The sequence below is a fragment of the Mycteria americana genome, chromosome Z (genome assembly GCF_035582795.1).
Source record: "Mycteria americana isolate JAX WOST 10 ecotype Jacksonville Zoo and Gardens chromosome Z, USCA_MyAme_1.0, whole genome shotgun sequence".
Taxonomy (NCBI): Eukaryota; Metazoa; Chordata; class Aves; order Ciconiiformes; family Ciconiidae; genus Mycteria; species Mycteria americana.
Window position 1 is genome coordinate 56,558,796 of NC_134396.1, and position 21,925 is coordinate 56,580,720.

At 38.9% G+C, this 21,925-nt stretch overlaps 1 protein-coding gene across 4 annotated transcripts in view; it reads right to left on the reverse strand.

Moving 5' to 3' along the window:
* EPB41L4A (erythrocyte membrane protein band 4.1 like 4A) overlaps positions 1-21,925 on the reverse strand; it is a 136,850-nt gene that overhangs the window by 67,320 nt on the left and 47,605 nt on the right. For 3 of the 4 annotated variants that reach the window (XM_075488559.1, XM_075488562.1, XM_075488561.1), the window contains 5 exons: positions 21,162-21,212; positions 16,187-16,291; positions 6,314-6,365; positions 5,109-5,187; positions 1,287-1,384 (listed from right to left, as the gene is read on the reverse strand). In XM_075488559.1, coding sequence (XP_075344674.1) covers positions 1,287-1,384; positions 5,109-5,187; positions 6,314-6,365; positions 16,187-16,291; positions 21,162-21,212 — 385 coding nt within the window. The remainder of the gene's footprint in view (positions 1-1,286; positions 1,385-5,108; positions 5,188-6,313; positions 6,366-16,186; positions 16,292-21,161; positions 21,213-21,925) is intronic. The other variant, XM_075488560.1, reaches the window with a different exon arrangement.

Genomic DNA, 21,925 nt, shown 5'->3' on the forward strand with positions numbered 1-21,925 from the left:
GGACAAAGCTTTTTATAGAGTCAATGGGAATGTATGCTTACTGGTGCCAGGACTAACTTCAACCCACTGTATGTAATCTTTGCCATGCTTTAATTCTGCTCTCTCATGTAAGCTTCCTCATTGTTTTCCAATAGAATATCTGAGACTAGAATCACAGGAACAGGATTTTAAACCAAAACAACAGCTGCCCATAATCTAACCACCTTACAAAATGACTAAAGGACAAAAATTTATTCTTTTTACTCATTTCTCATAATATGATTAAGATGTTACCATCATTACATATTTTTCTGCTTCATATTTGCAGTATTTTTCAGGGAGGGCACATATGCCAGTAAAGTGAAACATGCATTGCGAACAGTTTTTCAGAGTATGACATCACATTTCTTAGACAGCAAAATGAAGTTAAAAATAATTGTACAAAAATTAAAACTGCCTGAAATTTTAGCTTTTTGGAAACACATATAACACACCATGAAATTCTGTATAATGCCCACTCCCATTTCATACACAAGTTATTCTGCCTTGTTATTCTAAAACAGAAATGAAAGGAGTACTATTTTTTATGTTATGTTAAGTAGTGTTGAGTCACACTTGGAACACCAATAATACAAATAATCTTTGCTTAATACATATCACTCATGAGAAATCTAAATTTCACACAGAACAAATTACAGATACAGGTCCCAGCATGGCTTATCATACATTTTTGGTTACCAATTGTGTTTGAATACAGAGCTTGAACTGTAATGAGAAAACAATAACTAACTGGTAGACAGACAGCTCCGTTCTAATTGATTGCTAGTTCAATCAAGTATGCAGGATATAACATCCACTTCTGAAAAGCTAACTACTGATGGGTGAATGCAAATAAATTAGAGATAGAATTAAAATTCTTCACTTCAGGTCAAAACACATCCTCCCTTCAAGCATAGGCGCATTCATACTGACATAATGTAATTTTTGAAATAATCTTTTATTTGACAGACTTTGTTAGCTGGAGGCTGCCAATAGCCCATCAAATCTGTAAACCTCCTGGTGAAGGTTTTGTCATACTCTATATGCAATCCAGAGTAAGTCCTAAAGTCTTAAGTACATGAAAAAGTATTCTTCAGCAAGGCAAAGAGACCCTTCAGACTGACTTTTCAGTTTCTTCTTTACATTAACTTCTATGTTGTTTCGATATTATATGCATAAAGTGTTAATGAAATCTTCAGTCACCACTTAAAATTAATCATAATACAGGATTAAAAGAAATAAGCTCTCAGTTGGCCAGAAGAACTTACACTGAATTACATATGCTCCCAGCTGTGCTGCAGTGTTGATTGGACAAGGCAAGCGACCCTGTAAAACATCTTGCTTGACCTGCAAGAAAAACTGATACCTAAAACACAGAAAGAAAACAAAGCTATTATTTCAATATTGAGTCCGATGCTCCAAGTAATGTTTCATCATCTTCCAGTTTACTGAAGACATACCACATACCGTAACTACATGACAGTCAAAAACTGTATTCCTCTCTGAATGACTTTTCCCCTATCGACCTTGAAGTAACAACTAAGATTAATCTAGTGAAAGAACCTGGTTAGGAGAGCACTCTGCAGTTTTCCCATCTGCTTATATTGTGCAGATACAATTCATTTTACTCCTAAAAAGGTAATTTCTCTCTTTTGACTTCCGTAGAGCAGTCAGGAACTGGGGAAGAGGGCTAGGAATTAGAAAAATTGCACAAGAAACCTATCAAAGGGCCGAAGTTTAACCTGGTCAGTGGATCAATGTAAGGGAGAACTGAGTATTGGATACTTCTTGACTCAAAGGTTTCCTCTCCACACACCAGAGTATCAACTCTAGAGCAGCAAGCAGATTTGATGGAGTCCATACTCCCAGGAAAAAAATGAACAGGCATACCATCAGCAGCTAACTGTATCTGTCATAGCATAGGGTACTTTCCTTCTTGGAATAGAAATAGCAGGGGTAAAAATGTAATTTTCAAAGTCATAACCTTCTTCCACACTTGATGAAGTATGTACTGAGAGCACTTACAGTGAAACAATATGCACAAAACAGATGGAAAAGTAAAGACAAGAAAACAAGTCATCATACAAAGGATCTTCTTGGTTTTGCAACTCCCCATACTCATTTATAGGAAATCTTTGAAACGCTGCTTGGGTTTTGTCTGGGTAGTGCAATAGATTTACTCAGTGTTTCACATCATCCTAAGCAAATTTCTTGCACCAAGTTCATACTAAAGGTAACAATACTGAGGAGGTAACTTTATAAAGAAAAAAATGGTCATCCATACAAGCATATAGCTTTTTCATTATTCACTAATTCAACTTTATCTACCTAGAGCCATTCAGCTACACTGCAAATAATTTATTGTGTGTTAGTACAAGTTACTTATGAAAGCACCTTGGAATGATCTGTATGTTCAAGGTGCATCTACGCTGATTTCAGGGAAGTTCTCAAACTGCAGGTTACATGATAGCTGATACACAAATCATTTAAGATCCAATCAAATTTACTAGACTTTATCCACCCAGAAGAGCCTCTGAATAAGGATACCAGTGTCTTTCTGGTTAATGATCCCCCAGAATTTGTGCTGTGACATATTATAGTAGGAATGTTCATCCTTAAAAAAATGGCTAATATTCTCCACGTTAATGGACCACGACACTGCATAAGAATTTTCTGGGAATGTCATTAGGCAACACAAAGCACATACACTCCATGTTTCCTCACTCTAAGCAGTATCTCAGTACTGCTTCTAGCTTATGCTTGCCAGTCCTACCTAGACAAATTGTATCTGTATGAATGATAAAGACAAAGATGATTCTACATCTACTGTACACAGCATCTTCTTTTTAACATGAAATGCATTTCTGATATGCACCCATCTTTCTGTTAGCACTTCTGCATCTACAGTGCAGAGCTTCATACCAGATGATGCTACAAATGTCTTTTCCAGGTAACAAGTATCTATATTTCTGCATTCTCATAGTGTAGTCTCAAAATAAAGCAGGATAGAAAATGGCAAAAAACACCACCTCCCTGCAAAAAACAGTCAGAGCCAACTGTTAAGTGCTTAAGTAACTCCTGTAAAGTGAATGATCTCAATTCCCACTGAAGCCACTAAGTTCCTCACAAAACCAGGCCTTTTGTCCAATCTTGTAGCTAAAGTACTCTCATCTTGTGCACTGTCAGGTTTGTCATGCATATATAATAGTGCCTGAGCGCTAGTTTGCTCTAGCAAACACATCCAGTAAATGTTAATATGAATCACCGCAGTGTTAGCTTTTGCCTACAAGCCAGATAGATTTTGCTGTGAAGCAATTACAAATTTGACAGGTTTTCATTATTTGCAAATAGTAATCATGTAACACCACAGATCATCAACATCTAATAACAATAGACTCCACTCTCATAGCCATTAAAATAACAAACACATGCTCCAAAGAAACCCATGGCTTAGCACAAAACAGTTAACACATCACTGGAATTACACACTTAGGCAGAAAATTATTATTATAAAGAAAAATAGGGCCTTTAATTGCTGCTAAGCAGAAGGAGGTTTTATTCTTATTATGTTTTTTTCTGAAAAGGCATACCTTCCTTCCAAGGTTTAAAAGCCTATAGGAATAAATGCTCAGAATGTTGAGGGCATTTGACTATTCAATGTGTTTTGTTGAAGAGTGTCAATAAAAGCATATCGCTTTCTTATGCCTTCCCTCTGTACCTTCTAAGGTGCAAATTCTGCATGAGCAAACACTGTGCAGACATGAACAGAGGCTTACTAATTATACTAAAATGCTTCTCGACTAGATTTGCACACCTAATCAGCAGTGCAAATCACTGACTGACCTCATCACTAGGCAAAGAGAAACAGTTTTTGAAAATTTAGCCCCTGTCATTTCCCAGACAGAAATCCACCCTGCCTCGCAGGTAGCAATCACAACAGATTTGGTGGCCAAAGCTCCCTTCCCAGGACCATCTATCTTCCCCTGTAAGCAGGGTTGAAAGTGCGTCTGGAAGAGTACAGGAAAACTGCATCAAACATTCATGGTACAGGAGCATCACATTGCGGTCAGCTTATGCTCTTTTACCTGCAAGGTCACAGTGTTTATTATTTTTACCAGGCCAGCCTCAATCTTGTTATACTGGAGACTTCTGTTCCTGCTGTGCCAGTATGGAAACAAAAGAATTTTCTCACTCTGGTACAAGAAAAATATTCTGCCTGTGCTGCAACAACTGCCACCTTTGATTAAGGAAAATTAAAAACCCTGTGTGCATTCTAATGAATTCTCATGTGTCATATTCTTAGGACATCAAAAGAAATATTTTGGCATTTATTAATGCAAGCCAGCATGCTAATTTTGTCCACCTACCTATCCAAATTCTCAAATTTCCTTTTGAACCTAAACCTAATTGTCTCAGACCTTTCATAAATAAAGCAAACAGAAAACCCTGTGCGTGAGAGTTCATGCAAGCATGTGTGTGTATGTGTCTGTGCGGATTCGTGTGCATGTGTGCATCCTCATATTTTGTAGAGGCCAAGCTTAGTTAAAAGAATCAAAAGCATGCAACTCTTCAATTTCCTTCACATATTTTTAGAAAGACTGAAAGAAATCCTCTTGAAAAACAGGTCTGGAATTTAAGCTATGGCCAATAAAGAAGAAAATTCCGTGTATTTATATTTTATATATATATATTTACGGTTGGACTCGATGATCTTAAAGATCTTTTCCAACCTATATGATTCTGTGATATCCAAGTAAACTCTAAATTTCATTATAGCACAATATAAATGCAGCTGTGACAATGCATTCCTTAAAAAAGCCCACAAATGCACAACAAGTCCCTTTGATTTTTGATGCACCAGAGAGCACCTTTTCATCTTGGGCTTCCAAATAGTTGTCCATACCAACCACTGTGAAGCTAGTTGCAATTCTTTTCCTACACATACATGTTCAAGCAGAAAACATTCAGATGTTCAAGAAAAAACAAACAAACAAACAAACAGAACCCCCACACACCCTGACAATATGCTCGTGGCTGGAACAGATTACTACCCTGAAATCAACAAACTACACTCTTATTAAATACTCTACCTTGTTATTTCTTCTTTAAGTTTACACGGATCCTCTGCATAGAATTTAATGCCAAAATACAGAGTGTATGGTGGTCCAGCTGAGGGAAAAAAATATTTGGTGCAAAAGTTAGTTGTTATGAACTGCTAATTGTTACGAATTGTTACTAGCTGACTACAAAACAGCTACTAAGAAGCCTGTCTTAATATTTTATGAAACATGAAAGTTTCAGAAAAAATCTTGCATCCACATAGCAATCTGTACATCTATACTCATTACATGAGGAAAAAAAGTAACAAACGGATTTTTATTAATATTTTTCTAACTTGTGTTCATTTGTTCAGTTTGCCTGTCTACTTTGAATTTTTGCTTATTTTGAAGATCTGATTTTAGATTTCATCACTAACTTACTATTTCTCCAAGATTTTTTTTTACTGCTTGATTTTGACTTTTAGATACTCTTTCCACTGAAACTTTTTGAAAAATATAATTGTGCATGAAATGTGATTCCTTGTCATAACTAATAATACTGAATACTAATCCCTTCGACACTTTCAAATATCTTACAGAGCAACTTCAATTATGTGCCACTTAATTAAGAAATATTTGGTAAAGCTTTTCTAATTTGCCTTTTAAAAATATTATTCGCCCAAAATATTCAGTTAACTCAGTACCAAAATTCTTACAGCTACATTTATTCCATGCATGCTCCACTTCTACATCTTTTTATAGAAGGTCTCCAAATTCTTAAGTAAAATAATCTTATCATGTTCTTTAATTATAATAAAAATAATGGATCTTGCATCTGTGATATCTGAAGAGTGACAGTAACAGCAGACACTCTATTATCAGTAAGAGGCACTACTTTACTGTCAGAAGAAAAAAGGAATCTAAGCTGGTTATGGTATGGTACAGTATGGTAGAGGTATCACAGCTACTATAAAATTAATTGTACAAGTTAAGAATAGCACCATTTATTATTCTAAAGTAAAATTTAAGCACAGAGAAATCTTTGGACAATAATCACATAAATTATTGGAAAATGATAGTATGTTCAATCTATGTCTGAAATTTTGACACAGCTATAAACTGCAATAATAAACTTGTTCAAGAACTATCAATCTGTTGTGACTAGAATATAAATGTTGTACAGGCTGTATATATAGAACATTGCCTCTGTTACTTCATCTTCAGATACATTATTTAAGTTCAAATTAAATACTTACTGTTTATCAATTCTTTATGTTCAGCAAGGGTCTTTGCAGGATCCAGCCAGTACTGTGAGACAGATAATTATGGAAATTAGTCACTTAACATGGAAAATTAATACAGAACAATTGCAATTATTTATTCACATATTGACATTTATTAGCAGACTGACACACTTCAGCCTGCTAATGACAAACTTGTGCCAGCTTCTGATCAGAGAAACACTGTCTGTACAAGTCTAATACTGCGTATCTTCTCTGGGTGTAGGGGGTCTTCCTAGAAAGAAATCTGTTTGGTGAGAGCCACCACATCTCAGGCTCATGACAAGCTGGCTCTACAGAATTATCATACTAAGTACCTGTTGGTGTCTAACTGATCTGCTATAGCTAGTATATGGATGTGCAACCTTGCTTCTTTCTTCCTGGGAGATTAACCTAAGCAGGATAACTCTAAGTTTAAACAGCAACAACAAAGCATGTAAGACAGGACGTACAAGGAAAGAATGAAGGGGCTTCCCTTGTTTTCTGTAAAACAAAAGACTGTAGGGGGGAATAGGCATAACAGCACTCTTCCAACACCCGAGAAATAGCTGTAAGAACATAGTGATCAATTTTTCTTCATGTCCACTACGTATGAAGAAATTGGCTTACCTAGAAGCAAAGAAAAATTAGTTTTGATTTTCAGAAACAGTTTCTAGTAGCAGGGAGAGCGGATGACTGGAAATTTGCACCGAGATAGGGAGGGCACAGATTCTTCCACCGAATGGTTTACGGGACTAGTTGGACAAACGTGTCAGAGATGATCGAGCTACACTTAGCACACCGCAGAGGCATGAACTGTTACAAGGGTTCCCATACCATTTGATCAACAGAGAATCCGTAGTATAATTTCTAATTACCCTGCCCCGCCTTTATCAAACTTCTAATAAAAGGTATTCTGATGTTACTGCTGAGCACAGACCAGCTATGTACTTCTCATTATGGCTACACAGGTCATCAGCATACTGCTCTTGTAATCACTCCAGCAACTTATTTCTTCCTTAGCTTGACATTTCTGTGATTCAGTTTTGGAAGAAAGTGTAGAGGCAGCTGCCAAGATGATTCTTTTCTTCCTTTTTTTCAATCCTCTTCCCTCATACACAAACTTTTTGGACCAGCTGAGATTGGCACCCCTTCTTAAAACACTGAAAACAAAAAGGCTGCAGAACACAGTTGCTATAAAGAGCAAATTGAGGCAGATTGAATCTACTCCCTTAGTCCCCACACCTTTTTTAACTGAGGAACTACATAAAGAAACTCCTTACCTGCACCCCTGAACTAATCCTATAGAGAACAAGAATAAAACTATTAATCAAAAAATCTTCCCCCTTTATCCAGAGAACTTCTCTGGATTAGAGAATTTCACTATTAGAAGGAATAGCATAAAGAAGGGAGGGAAAAACACTACAAAGCATTTGAGTGGAAAATTTCAAGCAACTAATTTCATAAGTGGTTGTAAAAACAACTATTACTTTGACAAAATGTGAAAACAAACTACTTCCATTAGCTGCTGATCCACCTGCAATAGAAACAGCTGTATGCCTTGTTCTTGGCCATTGCTATTTCAAATCCAGGAATGTTTGTTAAGAAAATTTCCTAAATTTTGAAAGAAAAAAGTATTGAGTACATGCTTGGATCGAATGCATCCAATAGCTATTCAAATACAAACCCTCTTAACCTCACCAGAGGGTGGGAAGGAAAGAAAAACTTGTCACGCTTGTTCAAATATCCTACCAGAACTCCCTATCAGCAATAATCTGAGCTAGCACAATAGACTGATAAAGAGATTTTACAGTCAGCAGGCACAAAAAAGGCAAAATTACTCTGCAGTGCACATTCTGGCTACACAATGCAGTCAGAATGTGGTCTGACCTCTTCCCGAAAGTGGCATCACAGTATGAACAACACATTTTCAAGCTAGCTTGCTTATCATTGACATCTTTGTGTTACACTGTAAGAGTCTCAAAATCAGATCAAAATCTATCAGAGAATAACTCTTTCATTAAGTTCTCCTGAAGTGAACTGAAATCAGCTACAAGATATATTGTCTTATAGGCTTATTTGCAGTTTAGTTTTACATCCATAGGTAGACTGATTATTTGTTAAAAAAAAAAAAAAAGCTATTGATGGATCATCATTCAAGTTTGAAAGTCAAGCACAGAACAGTTACAGATTTCTGGTTGTCTCTGCAACCTGAATTCCACTGCCTCTTGTATCCATGTGATTCACTAGCTGCCATGAGACAAACCAGAATTGGCCCAGGTCATTAAAGACTGTATGGGCACTTGTAGACAATACAATCAAAACAGAGTTGCATTAGAAGTCTTAATTCTGACTGGGCTGTACTTGACTTGCAAGTCAAATTATATTCTTTGTATGGTCTTCTGAAGGCAATTTCCAAGCTTGGGAGAGGGGGGCAAAATTCAGAGGGAAAACTGCAAGTTCAGATTCAGAGGGAATCTGAAGAGAGGAGAGGGAACAAATCTGGTTATTCATATTGCTAAACATTTCCTTTCCTTCCCCCAGACTGAACTGGCAGAAGGAACCACACTCTCAGCCCTCATCCTGCTAAGACAGATTGCTGCTACTCGTGCTAGTGAAAATAAGCATCAGCTGGCACGAGGAAATACGCTCTTCTGGGGGTACCATGGGCCTCGAGATCTGTGCGCTGCAGAGGTGAAGTTAAACACTTCAGCTCAGACCAGTTTACTGCTGGGACAGAGAGTGGTGGGGAAGGGGCAAGAATCTCTTGTGCCTTTTCATTTCCCCAGTAAGTATTTAGCATTGTGGCAATGCCACAAACCCACGCTTAAAATCACTGTGGAGCTATTTATTATTACATTTTCCTGAAGAACGTAAGGGGTGGGGGGAGGAGAGGGAGATTTCTAACATTTTATTTGTAAGCCAAAGATGAATGGAATTTCATGGATAATGAAAAGGCATTTTTTGAGCCAACGTTAGACAATAAAGATGAGAACATTTACAAAACCAAGAACCCCGACAACAGAGCCCTCTAAGCGTACATACACATGCATACATAATAATATGTATTAGATACCTGTGAAATGTTTGCAGATATGTATAAATAGTGTAGTTACAGTTTTGAGCTCACATGTTAAAGTGCCAAGAGAAATGGAACAAAAAAGCAGTGTCTTATTAATCCAATACACTTGCACAGCAGGTGCTGACAACAAACCCTGCATTCATGAATGCCAAAGTAGCTCCCACACGCAGCCTCACTCTTTTTATGTTTGGCAGCCAGCGTGCCACTTCTCAGTGATTTCCCACCTGTATCTCTCCTGCACAGACAGCAAGGGTTATCTGACTTATAAACAGCTCACCACTACTGCAAAGAGGTGGAGCGCCCAGCATATACCCACCCAACTGCAGGGGACAAATTTTGTGAATCTGAAAGAGGAATTGAATATTTACAGAAGAAATGGGGAAAAAATAATGATTTCTAAATAGTCCTAATCAATGCAACTATCAATTACTATAGTGATGGCTACTAGTTTACCAATTGTTATTTACAAAGACCATACAGTATTAACTTAATTTAATAATTTTTTATTTACTAAGACTGATTATAAATGTACAATGCTATTAAAGAAAATAATTACCTTTTAATTTTTAGGTAGAAATTATTAAAAAAGATGTTTTAAAGTACAGCATATCTAAGAATAGACAGGCTCTATTGTCCTTTGTACTTTTACGAATCTGGCTCCCATATGAGCCAGATGTGTGAGCAGCGTGCATCCAAGCACCATGCAGTATTTCATATTTAGCCCTTTTAAATGACTGCAAACATTTTTTCCACAAATCTGGAATCTTCATTCCTTGTATCTGCATAGGGTTAAACCTGGGTGGGCAAGTTCCATGAACCTGTTTGAAACAAAAATTTAACCAGGTTGAAATGTTTGCTGTGGTATTAATCAATGAAGTGTCTGGTGGAGAAAAATCTATCAACTTCAAACTAAATCCTGGGCTGTCTTAATTAGATTCTTACAAAGCTTTACCCATCATGCCACACATGCCAGTTTTTGTTCACATTTACAACAGAAAAAAACACAACTTTCAAGACAAAACCCAGTATTTTTCAATTATAATCTAAAATTATAGAGATTTTTCCATAATCTAAGACAACACTAACAATTAGAATTATTTTGTCAGTTTTTTCTGCAAATGTTCAGTGCAAAGAATCTAAATCTGCTAAACTCAAGACATCCTTATTATATAAGAAATGTATATACCATCAGGCAATCCCTACATACAAATAAGTAAATAATACTTCTGTCTTTTCTTTATTAGAATCTGAAGTTGTACTGATTATATTTAGTATTAGACCACCAGTGTGAGATCCTGCTACACTCCAAAAGCTTACTCTTACCGCCTTTAACTCACTTGAGCATCAGCTTTGTCTAGGTTGTTTTAATCCATTAACAATCTTCTAAATTTTCTAGCTTCTAATCAATGTTATCAGTCTCCATTTTCTTTCCACTGGCTATACCATCTATTTTAACAAGCACAACAAGTCTTTTTCTTTCTAGATAATTTAGTATACCATGCTTGTGGGCAAATGTCAAATTCATACAAAAACAAAAATCCATAAAAAAACAACATACAAACTACGTACAGTTCATCTGTTTTTCTAAGATCTTTAGATCAAAATATACACTACATTATATGACAGTAATTCCCTAGAGAACAAACATTTTTGATTGTAAACAAATCTTTTGTTAAAATCATGCCCTTCTTTCTATAGTTAAGTTACATACAGCCTGTTCAATCTGTAACCCTATCCAACCTGGCAATCCAAGCACGCTGCAGTTAGTTTATTAATCGCACTGGATGGATCAAGAAACATCTTTCCGATATACGAGTTTGCACAGCAGGGATATGCAATTCATGGCACAGGCTTCTGTGGTCAGCTTTGCCACAGCTGACCTGATCTATCACTGCAGCATGGCGACTCACAGTAGAAAGTTCAGCTTCACAAGAAACTGAGACCTGCATCTCCCCTCTGTCCGTATGTGCCCTCTGGGCTCACAGCTGCAAAATGTATTGCCATGGGCTACCTCCTACCTGCTGTGCTCTTAGATCTGTATGCTCAGAGCTTCCTCGTAGCAGGGGAGAAGAAACACATCTACGCTACAGAATGGATGCATGGCACAGAGACAGAGCACTGCCCATCTCATGTTAGCTCCAGATCTTGGAGCAGTACGTATGTGTTAGCACAGCACTACACTTGAACTAACTGGGGCTGGGGAAATGAGGTTGGCTACAATACTGAATTAGCATGGCGATAGGCTTTCTGTATTTGTATTTCTCCCCTTAGAGCCCTAAGAGAGTAGCAGTATGCTGTACATTGTGAATATAATAGCTCAGATTAGCATTATATCGGATAAGAAAAGAAGGATATTTGCATCACAGCCTGCTGTGCAATGCAGACATGCCTCCTGCAGCTTTAGGTTAAGCAGGTTTAGCGTGAGAGTTCAGTTAGGGATGGTGAGGGGGCAACCTGACCAGTGTGAGATTGTAAAGTGCAGCCAGGTTTCTGGAAGTAAAAAAAAAAAGTTTTTATTATCAACAGACCTTTAAAATGCTTTTGGTTGTCTAGTTTCCTGCAATAAGGGAGTTTCAAAATCTTTTTTGTAAGAGAAGCTCTAATAGCATGACTCTTTTCGGCATGCTTTTGTGATTTGACAAGGGAATGCCTTTGGGCTTCAAAAGTACCTTTTCCCTCATCAAATTCTGCTCAGCTTTTCCTGAGATATTACGCATTAAAATTGCCATTTCCATTCTCTCTTTTGTGTGCCTCAAGAAAATACTGGCCTCCTGCCAGAACAGTAATTAGCAGGACTATCCTAAGACACACTGGAGATGCCACAAAGGCAGTAGCAAAGGGACTACGTGGGGAGCACCAGGGAGCTGCAGCACGGTGGGAACCAGAATTGAGAGGGGCAGGGGACCTGCATGGCCCTCCCAACACCGGCTTACCCAGCATTTGGCTCCTCTTCCACTAAAGGAGATGTACATCACTGGGCTGCTGTTTTCCCCAAATACTAAAGCAATGAGAGACTAAAAGGCAGGACAGTTTCCTAAGCCACCTTCAGCTTCTGCAACGCAGATTCTGGTGATCACGTCTCACCTGAAAATACCAGATGGGGCACAATGTCCCACATTTCTGGCAGATGAGGCAGAAGACAAAAATGCCCTGTCAGTCAGGACACAGCTTACCATCCACAAGCATAAAGACTGTATCTGGTCTCAGCTTAGCCTGACTTGAGTGTCAGCAGTCTCTGCAGCAATGCAAAAGGCTCAGGTGAAGGGCTGATGATGAAGCACACTGAGAGATTCAGTGGCACTCAAAGAAAACGGGTCTTCCTTTTAAAGTATTTGCACCAAAACAGGTACTCATGTACTACACTAAAAAGCACCATGTAGTTTGTCAACCAAAGCGCTCAGAGGTTAGGACACACTACTGACAACCTATGGGATTAGTTCAACCCATCTGTTCATTTGTGTGTAGTTTTATATTACAAGATTTTTAATTATTAAATGATATATTTTAATTAATTATTGCAAGATACTTTTAGTTTTTCCTTAGGAGTCCTGTCTTGTTCAGAGCACAAGATAGATATAGCTTACACTGTTCTGGCAACTTGTAATCTTCCAGAGCTTGATTTTGGAGACTAAATACTGTCCTTTTACTATGGAGAGTGTGGGGGAATCTAGAATGTCAATAAAGCAAAATTTGTGTAATATGACCAAATTACTACCCTAGAGACAGTGTCATCCAATTTATGTTTTATTCTACTGTTCATGGTCTTCCCAGTGCCATCCAGTTCTGTCAATCTGTTTGCTGCATCCAGCTATTCTCTCTCACATGCTAATTAGCTTGTTAGCTGTTCAGGAAGAGACCATTTTAATGTTATGCATTCATATACTACATAGCACAGTGAAACCTTGTTCACTGATTAGAGCCCTATTGGTACTACTAAAATAATTATGATACCACCCACATAAGAGGTAGCACACCAACACAACACTTAAAAGACCACCTGGAAGTGCTGAGGCATGCAAAAGTAATGCAGAAAATAACAAAACAAGTTCTTTCAAACCCTTAATAAAAAAATGTTTCTTTTGTGACTGGGTTGTGTTCTTTAAAATGCATAGTTTTGTCCACCCTGCTTTATTCATCATTCAGTTAAATATATAGTGTGACAAAAAAACTGACAGAGCAAATAATAAAATATTCTCCACCACGAGCAATGTATTAATAGGCAGTCAAACCTCCAAACACGTTTCTCTGTCTGTGACTGACTCAGGAACATGGTTTTAAAACTAATTAGCAGGGTAGCCCTTTTCCCTTTCCCTTAGGAAATCTACTGTGGCCAATGCAAAACATATTCAATCCTAAATTCAAATCTAGGCTTCTTGCCAGCCACTACAGGACTAATTCCCACAACAGCCCAGAGAATTTTAGCCATATTCAGTGTGCCACTGAATATATGTTTACAGCTAAAGCACAAGGTGCTCCTTGTTGCATGGAAGCTTTCCCTTTATACTGGCCATTCTTAAGAACTCACAAGATTTCACTAAAAATAGCAAGCTAGCAACAATTGTCATAAAACGTGTAAAACTAAACGCAGTAGCACGGGTTTACTCATTTGTGAACTTTCCAGATAAAACAGCGTCAACTTAATTACCCATACACAGACAAACAACAGGAACAGGCATTTTCACAATATTTTGCTACAACACAGCCCAGGTGCAAAGCCCGCAGCACAGACTCAGTCGGTCGCTGTGGCAGCATCTACACGGCAGGGCAGGTGCACTCCCAACGTGCCCCACCGTCGTGGTCTCTGGTTGTACCTCCTGGCTGCTTCCCAGCTGCGTGTCAGGACAGAGCTGATGTGTGCACTGCTCTCCCATACACCTGGGATTTCCCTGCAAAGAAAACCCACAGGCGGGGGGAGACACACAGCACTCCTGTCAGGGGACTGGCAGAGACGCCTGCCCACCAGTGCAGAAGCCAGGCAAAACACGGGCCGGTAGACCTCCACGCAGAGAGAGGCTAGAGCTCCGTGTCTGCGCTAGTGCAAGCTGTACCCTCACGGCATGACCGGTGTCGGTGCAAGAGCAGGCAAACGAGGGAAGTGGGATGAATGCCTTCCTAATCCATGGGAAAATCAAGAAGCACGGTGGCTTCCTGAACTTGGGCTAGCCAAAGAATAAAGACAAAGGCTAACGTTAAATTTACACCACTAGAGCATCGCGTGAGAGAAAAAGGCAAAAAGGCTGTATTTACATTTGGAGAGGCTGAGTTAATGGGGTTATAGCCTACAGCTCATGCACACTACCATAATACAAAATGCACTGGTATCATACAATCAAATCGTCTGGTCTGTTAGCAGGATGTGTTCTAAAACACGCCTTTATGTGTTAAGCCTTTCACAGAATAGATGTAATCTTCTCTTATTTTCATAATGCCCTATACACCATTAAATACAGTGTGTATGCCTCTGGAAATGTTCCCAGTAATAGCCATTTCTGTGTTATTTGCCTCTACAGGAAAAACTTTTGAGAGCAAAAAATACCTACCTGCTCTTCATTGACACCTCAGTTTCCTCAGGAAATCAAAAATACTGTTTTTAACAGTCTACCTTTAGTTCACAGCTGAATCTGACTTTCATCTCCATTCAATGAAACTTGGTTAGAAGCTTATCAAAGAACTGAATTCATAAATGTCTAGATTATGGCACGGAAGTAAAGATATGTTGAGTAGGGCAGCCTGTGGCTCTCAGCAGCAATCAGTGATCTACTAATACTGTTCTGACTTCAGTCTCTACATGTTCAACTTCTGCTAAACAGAAGAAATTGGCAAATATTTAGTCAATTCAATAACTTGTTATTATTTTTAGATGAAACATGACATCTCTCGAGGTCAGGGTCTTGTGCAGTACTCTCAACACAGAACAGTGACTTTAAAAGCATAAGTGCTTGACCTAATTTAACCACAGGCCAGGCATTATTTCCTTTATAAAATTAAGGTAACATGAAGACCACCCTGTGAAGACAGCACTCGTCCCACCTGCTGAGCATCCCCTGCTCCTCACCTCTGACTGCAGTAACTCTGCGCAGGCCATTTGGGGGGGCACTCCAGACAGCGCTGCCCCAAGCCACTGCCTGCTTCGGCTGAAATATCTCAGCCTGGTTTTGATTTTATTGCCTGTTTAGGACTGTAATCTCCTGGTGGAAAAAGCTCTCAGACGTCTGATGAGTCCCTGTCAGGAAGACTCAAGAGAGCATGGGCTCAAGGACACAGAGATAGTTCAGGCGGGGTGAAAATGACACTGCCAACACCCAGACTCCTGGGGCTCTACCAGTGAACAGGCAGCCACCACACCAACCATAGGATACACTCTGAAACAGGCGTTCAGCAAGTGGTCCAAGTGAAGCAGCCTGCGACACGCCCAGGGACATTGCTTCCCAGACACCGCAGGGCCAAGCGAAGCCAGACAGCATAGTGCAGCAAGCACTGGCTTCAGGGCACGGTATTAAAAGGGAAAAAATATTAATCCTACTTTCATATCATAATTTTGTACTATTTATACTTTCTTCATTTAGTTTTCAACAACATTTAGCATTTGATTCTGTTCCTATCTAAGATATTAATGGCTATTCCAAGACTTTAATGCAAACAAACACAAAGAAATTATCACTGGAAACCTGAGCCAGGAAATAATGAAAGTTAGTGAAAGTATAGCAGTCTAATGCTCTACAGGCAAATGGCACAAACAGGGTAAATTTTACATATGGAAAATCCAATCTGCTGTGTCTTTTACTCACCGTTTGATGACTTCGGTCACAGTAGCGCAGTCCAAAGTAATCTATCTCCACTAGGTTTAAGTGACGAAATACGTAGCCCAGGACAACCGACCCTTTCGTTGACTTCTGTGGGAAAGAATTTACAGAGCCTTTTCACAAAGATGCTCTGCCTTTGTCAGCTATGTGCAGCAGCATTCATGCATTCAGTTAGCTTTGTCTAAAAAAAAAAAAAAAGCAGCAGTTCCCAGTGTCTTTAACAAAAATTTCAGCTGTACAGAAATTCAGAATACAGAATTTCAGCTGTACAGCTGTATTTTTTCCTCATACTTATGTTATCAGTCATTCTGTAAATACTATTAGGTAGCTGGCAGGTCAATAGTTATAAAATACAAAAAAAAAAAAAGCTCAAGTGTACTTGCATAAGCACGACGCTGGTGAACTTTGCATTTTTCTAGAAAATTTCTGTTCTCTGATCAAAATTCTAATCCCCATGACATATTGTAATTCTAAAATCATACTCTTCCTTCCAGTATGGGCCTGTCACTCAAACTCTGACAATGAAGGTCAGGAAGCAAAACTTTGCCCTTAAGATCTAAATTATACATCACTGGCTGCTCTGTTACTGCTCTTTGTAAAGAAGGTTAGGTTTTATTTGGGGTTTTAAAAAATATTTTTGATATTGGAAGTGGGAGCAATGTAACACCTTGAATTGAAATAATCCCGTTGTTTTCTTTAATAGTACTTCATTAAGGGTCTACGCCAGTATTTGCAAACAATGTTGGGGACAATATTGCACACAACATTATACTGTTGAGAATGCATTATAAAAAGCTGACTTCCACCTTAATGCCTCTTATTTGTTGGTTCACCTGGCAGCCAACAACAAACGGACTAGGAAGACTGAGAACAATTACACAGAATGATCCCCTCTCAGAATCAGTTAGAGCCTTTGACTATTACAGTCCTAAATTCCACAAGAAAATACGGACATAACTCATAATTAGGTTTTGGTTAACTGCTTCATATTGTATAAACTGCTAGACTGTAGTAAAATCACTGGAGAGAAAAAAACAGGAAGACAAAACTGTGGGATATTGTTTGTGCTATTTCACTTTTTAGCCTACGAACAAATAATTTCAAAATTAAATGGCAAATAATATTGATTAAAAAATAATTTAATTTAACTTTGCTGGTGAAGTATCAATCACATAATGACAGTGAAGATGCATCCATTTTTTTCAGCAGGTGCATTTGGTCAGGTTTTGTACACGGTCACACGGACAGTGCCAATACAACAATTTCAGATGGCCACTCACACTCTAAGCAAGCCATGACAAGGTAAACATCTCTGGTAGGCTGGGAATTGTGTGTTCATGCTATTCACCAGTTTTGCTATGTATTTGCTTAAACCAGGAGATGTTCTTGAAAAGTTCTCAGCGTGTAACAGTCTAAAGCCATCATACTAAGCAGCTGTAATTACATATTCCCTCAGCATGTACAGTGAGACTTAATGATCAGCCACAAAACAGAAAACAGTTTGGGGGAAAACATGATTAAAAGAAGCAGAAATTCACTAAATCTCATTTTAGCATTTTGGATAAAGCAGAGCAATACAGTGATTTTATCATCAGACTCCTCAACAAGAAACTGAACTTGGGTTGTAAGAACAATGTAAAAACAAGAATCAACCCCTCTTAGCTATAGAGTGACTATCAGGAGCACTACAGCAAAAAGACAGAAACAAAACAAAACAAAACACGCCTTAAAAAAAAATTTTTAAAAGACAGGTTAAATTATTAGACAGCAGGGATTCATGACTGAAGCAGTAATTGTCCTGCCTCATTTTATCTTTAAATCAGTTGTTATTCAAAGAAGCAGGAGAGATGTCCCACGAAAAAGCATGTAGTTATCTCATCATTCATACATCATATAAGGCAAATTACCTTCACCATTGGAACTGTTTCTGTTATCATTTAAACAATACAATGTCTTGGGAACCTAGGATTGGACAGGCATCTCTAGAAACAGACACATGAAAATCTCAAAATAAACAAGCAGCCCTGACTCCAAACGACCCATGCGGTTAAATGATGGCGACACTTCCAACTGGGTACTAAACGTTAAAAGAATATTATAGACAGAAGGAGCTCCACCACCTGCTGCTCAGAGCCACAGGGTTTTGAGACGATTAACCAAAGTGTGGTTAGTAAACCCTTGCAGAAGGCATAAAAAGGGCTGCCTGCACCATGCCTTACAGGGAACATGGAGTGGTGCCCACCGAAGGCATGCAGAGCTTCTGTGATCGTGAAGCTCAAATCTGTTTGCTTTCAATGAGCTTTCCACTCTTTGTGTGACCAGTAACGTTACTCATAGCGTCAGTTTTATTAGCAGGACTAAGAAATACTAATCCAGCGGCAAAGATGAAGCTGTCAATTTTCCATTGAGGCATGTTACAATAATAATACACACTCCTGGGAGTAATCAAATATACTAACAAAACAAAGAAGCTTAAGTCTCACAGGAGTTTAACTTCCATAAACCTGCACCAGTTTCAGATTGACCTAGCCTTCTTGGCTGGAAGTCTTCTTCAGTCAGCTGAGGACTGCAATGGGCTCTACGTAAAGAGTCTTTGGCACAGCTTTCCTCCTGTGGAGGCTAAAGCTAGTGTGTTATCCCCAAGAAACATGCACATTTCACACCTGGTTTGGCTGAAATTAGAGTCCCTTCTTTCCTTTCAGAGATAAATGGTAACAATGCTTAAAAAGCTTTTTAACTCCTTTTTACTTATATTGCTAGGCTGAGAGAAAACATAAATGCCTGTTAATTTATTCTCTTGACACAGCTCAGTTAACACGTCCATCATTGCAGGTCCTGCAGAAACAGGTGGTCCAGCTGTGGGGAAATGCTGAGCAAAACCATCCAGCTTACAATGGCTGGGGGGTTTCCACCTCTGCAGCAGCAAGATGCTCAACACTTTGGTTATCCTCATCCAAAACAGACTGTGTGCAGCAGTCTCTGTGGCCCTCCTCGCCAATCCCTTTCACATCCTTCAGCAATGCCTGCTTGTACACAAGGCAGTGCTTCGCAAGGGAACTGCCAGGATGAGAGTCAGCAGGTATCCCCACACCCCTCTAACCTCACCTTCCTTAACCTTATATTTTCCCAGCACTGAGAAGCACTCTTCAGGTAAAACACTGACCCTTGCTGAAACCACTGCAACCTGATATTCAATTAAAGTTCTCATTTTAAGCCACACAATTTCATGCAAGTAAATTGCCTCTTCAAGTGGTGTTAAGAAAGCTCTTTTGCTGATGAATCCCCAAGTGGCTAATTCTCAGTCCTGAAATACATTTTTACTGCATTTGAAGAAAGTTTTGCAAACTAAGAAAAGCCACCTTATTTCCCCTGATAAAATTACGGCAAAATTCAGTAAAACTGCAAACTAAAACTATCAAAGATGTTAACAGGATTACATTCACATCATGTGGCATGGCAAAAATTACATAATCTGCCTTGCATTAAACTCAGACTTGCTAGAGGCTTGTATTCTTAGGGGTAAACCCAAGTATATTTGAAAATATCATCAGCAATGCTTTCAAGACAGAACAAAGAATTGTTCGAATGAGTCATACCATCTTGCTTTACATGTTAGCACCGTGGCTTCATAAACCAGAAAGGCAGGTTTCTACAGGCTAAAGAAAATGACAGCCAGAACATTCAGGAGAGATCTGATTTAATTGTATTTTTTTGATCAAAAAGAAATAGTTCTTTTAAAAATGGTACATACAATACTATATTTTAACACGTAACATATGTATATCTAGTCACCAGGAATTCTTATCTTCCACACTGCTCATTGCTTTTTAGCTCCACTGAAGTTTTTCTAGTTGGATATTTTTTAATTTTCTCTTTTGCATTGTGCACAGCAGTGCAGGCCAAATCAGACCCATCATCAATGTTAACTGAATTTAAGGACAAAGCAAGACGTGCAGCAATGTCTGCCTCAGTAGGATGCTAGTCCCTCTCTTGAAAGAAAAGTGGTGTAGGTAGTGAAGCCTCTTTTATTAAAAACAAAATAAAAACCACATTGCCTTTTTTAGTTCAAGCACCTATCATGAAACCTTTCTCCTGAAAGTAACTCAATCCACGGACCCTACCTCTTACAATCTCATAAATGCTAAAGAAGATACAGATGAATTCACGAGCCTTCGCTCAAAAAAAAAGGCTTAAAACTTTGGTTGAACGTAACCGTTGCCTTTTGAGATGCCTCCCCTGACCACAACCATTGTTAGAGTCTATTGGAAAGTCACACCTGATGCTGAATTAGTTATTCTGCTTATATACTGGCAAGGGATAACAATATAGAACAAGAGCAGAAGGTTTCTAATGCTGAACAAGGGAATTTATGTTAGAGAGTGGAAAAACAAGGAGGATGCTATGGGACGACACACAATCATGCTGAGATATTCAGAAACACCTTTGTAACATTCCCACATTTCCCTGTCAAGCACGGGACTGCGTGGGTTATGCTGCTAACAAGCCCTCCAGGTGGGAAGCGCATTTGATCTGCTGCCTATGTGCTAGACAGCAGCTAGTGCCTATGCAGTACACGAGGTGCTCTGTACGTGCTGGCGATGCAGCATAGGCACCGGCACTTTCCCCACCAGTGCACAGGGAAGGGCAGAGAGCAAGCACAGCTCTTGATGTGTGCGTCAGCACATGCGTTGACCAGCCAGACAGCATCACTATACTGAGGCAGACATACTCCAGACAGGAAACGTTACGCGGCATTTTCAGAGACCAAACTGCAGTATTTTGCCCTAAGTAAAGGTTACCAAGGAGAGATGAAAATTATGCACAAAAGCAGCATACAGTCATGCAACTGAGGGTGAGCAGAGCCACCAGTTCATCCTGTTCCTGGTAGATATGTAACAGAAACAGGTGTCTCCAAACAGCACTTTCTCACTGTTCTTCTTTGTCCATTTTTCCCCCTTACCTCAAGCTCCGAAAAGACCAGACAACACCACAGTTTTCCATCACCTTCCATCTATAAAAGCAGAAAGGCACAAGGCTCCAAAATCAAAGTTCTTGGTGGTCTTTACCAACATAGAGTAAGCACCCCTTTTTCCCAAGGCAGGCAACCAGCCAGGCGTCAATTTGCACACTGCGTGTTCAAGCAGAGAAAAATCTTTAAATTAACAATGCTAAATATTTACAAATATTCACCTAGATAAAACAGCTTGACCTTAATTTGCAGAATGCATGTTCAAACAGAGAAGAATTTACATTAGTGTTATTTTATATGTGCAGACATTCCCCAACACAATCACATAACAGAAATAAATACTTTGAGAAACTGAGGATTTAACACATGCAAATGTAATACCACAGTCTGCCCTAAGTATACATCATACAAATGTACCATCCAAACTGTACTAATCCATCTCTCCCTCTCTCCTCATCTTTCACTGACAGCAGACATGCCAACCTGTTTTCAGAGGGTTTTTTTCTGAGAACTGCTCACAAATTTATGGACACACACACAGACCTCCCCATCTCTGTTCCCAAGAACTCAACACAGGGCCTGATCTGTCTGCTGGATGTAACCTACGGCACTGACTTTTAAGTGCTGTATGTTAAGATGCCTGTAGACTCGTTTTGGTTTTGCTAATGGTCAATCTAATGCATTCCACTTAGAAAATGCTGTTCTAGAAAAATGCCCAAAGGTGCGTATTATTTGTCTGGTTTTGCAGTTAGTGT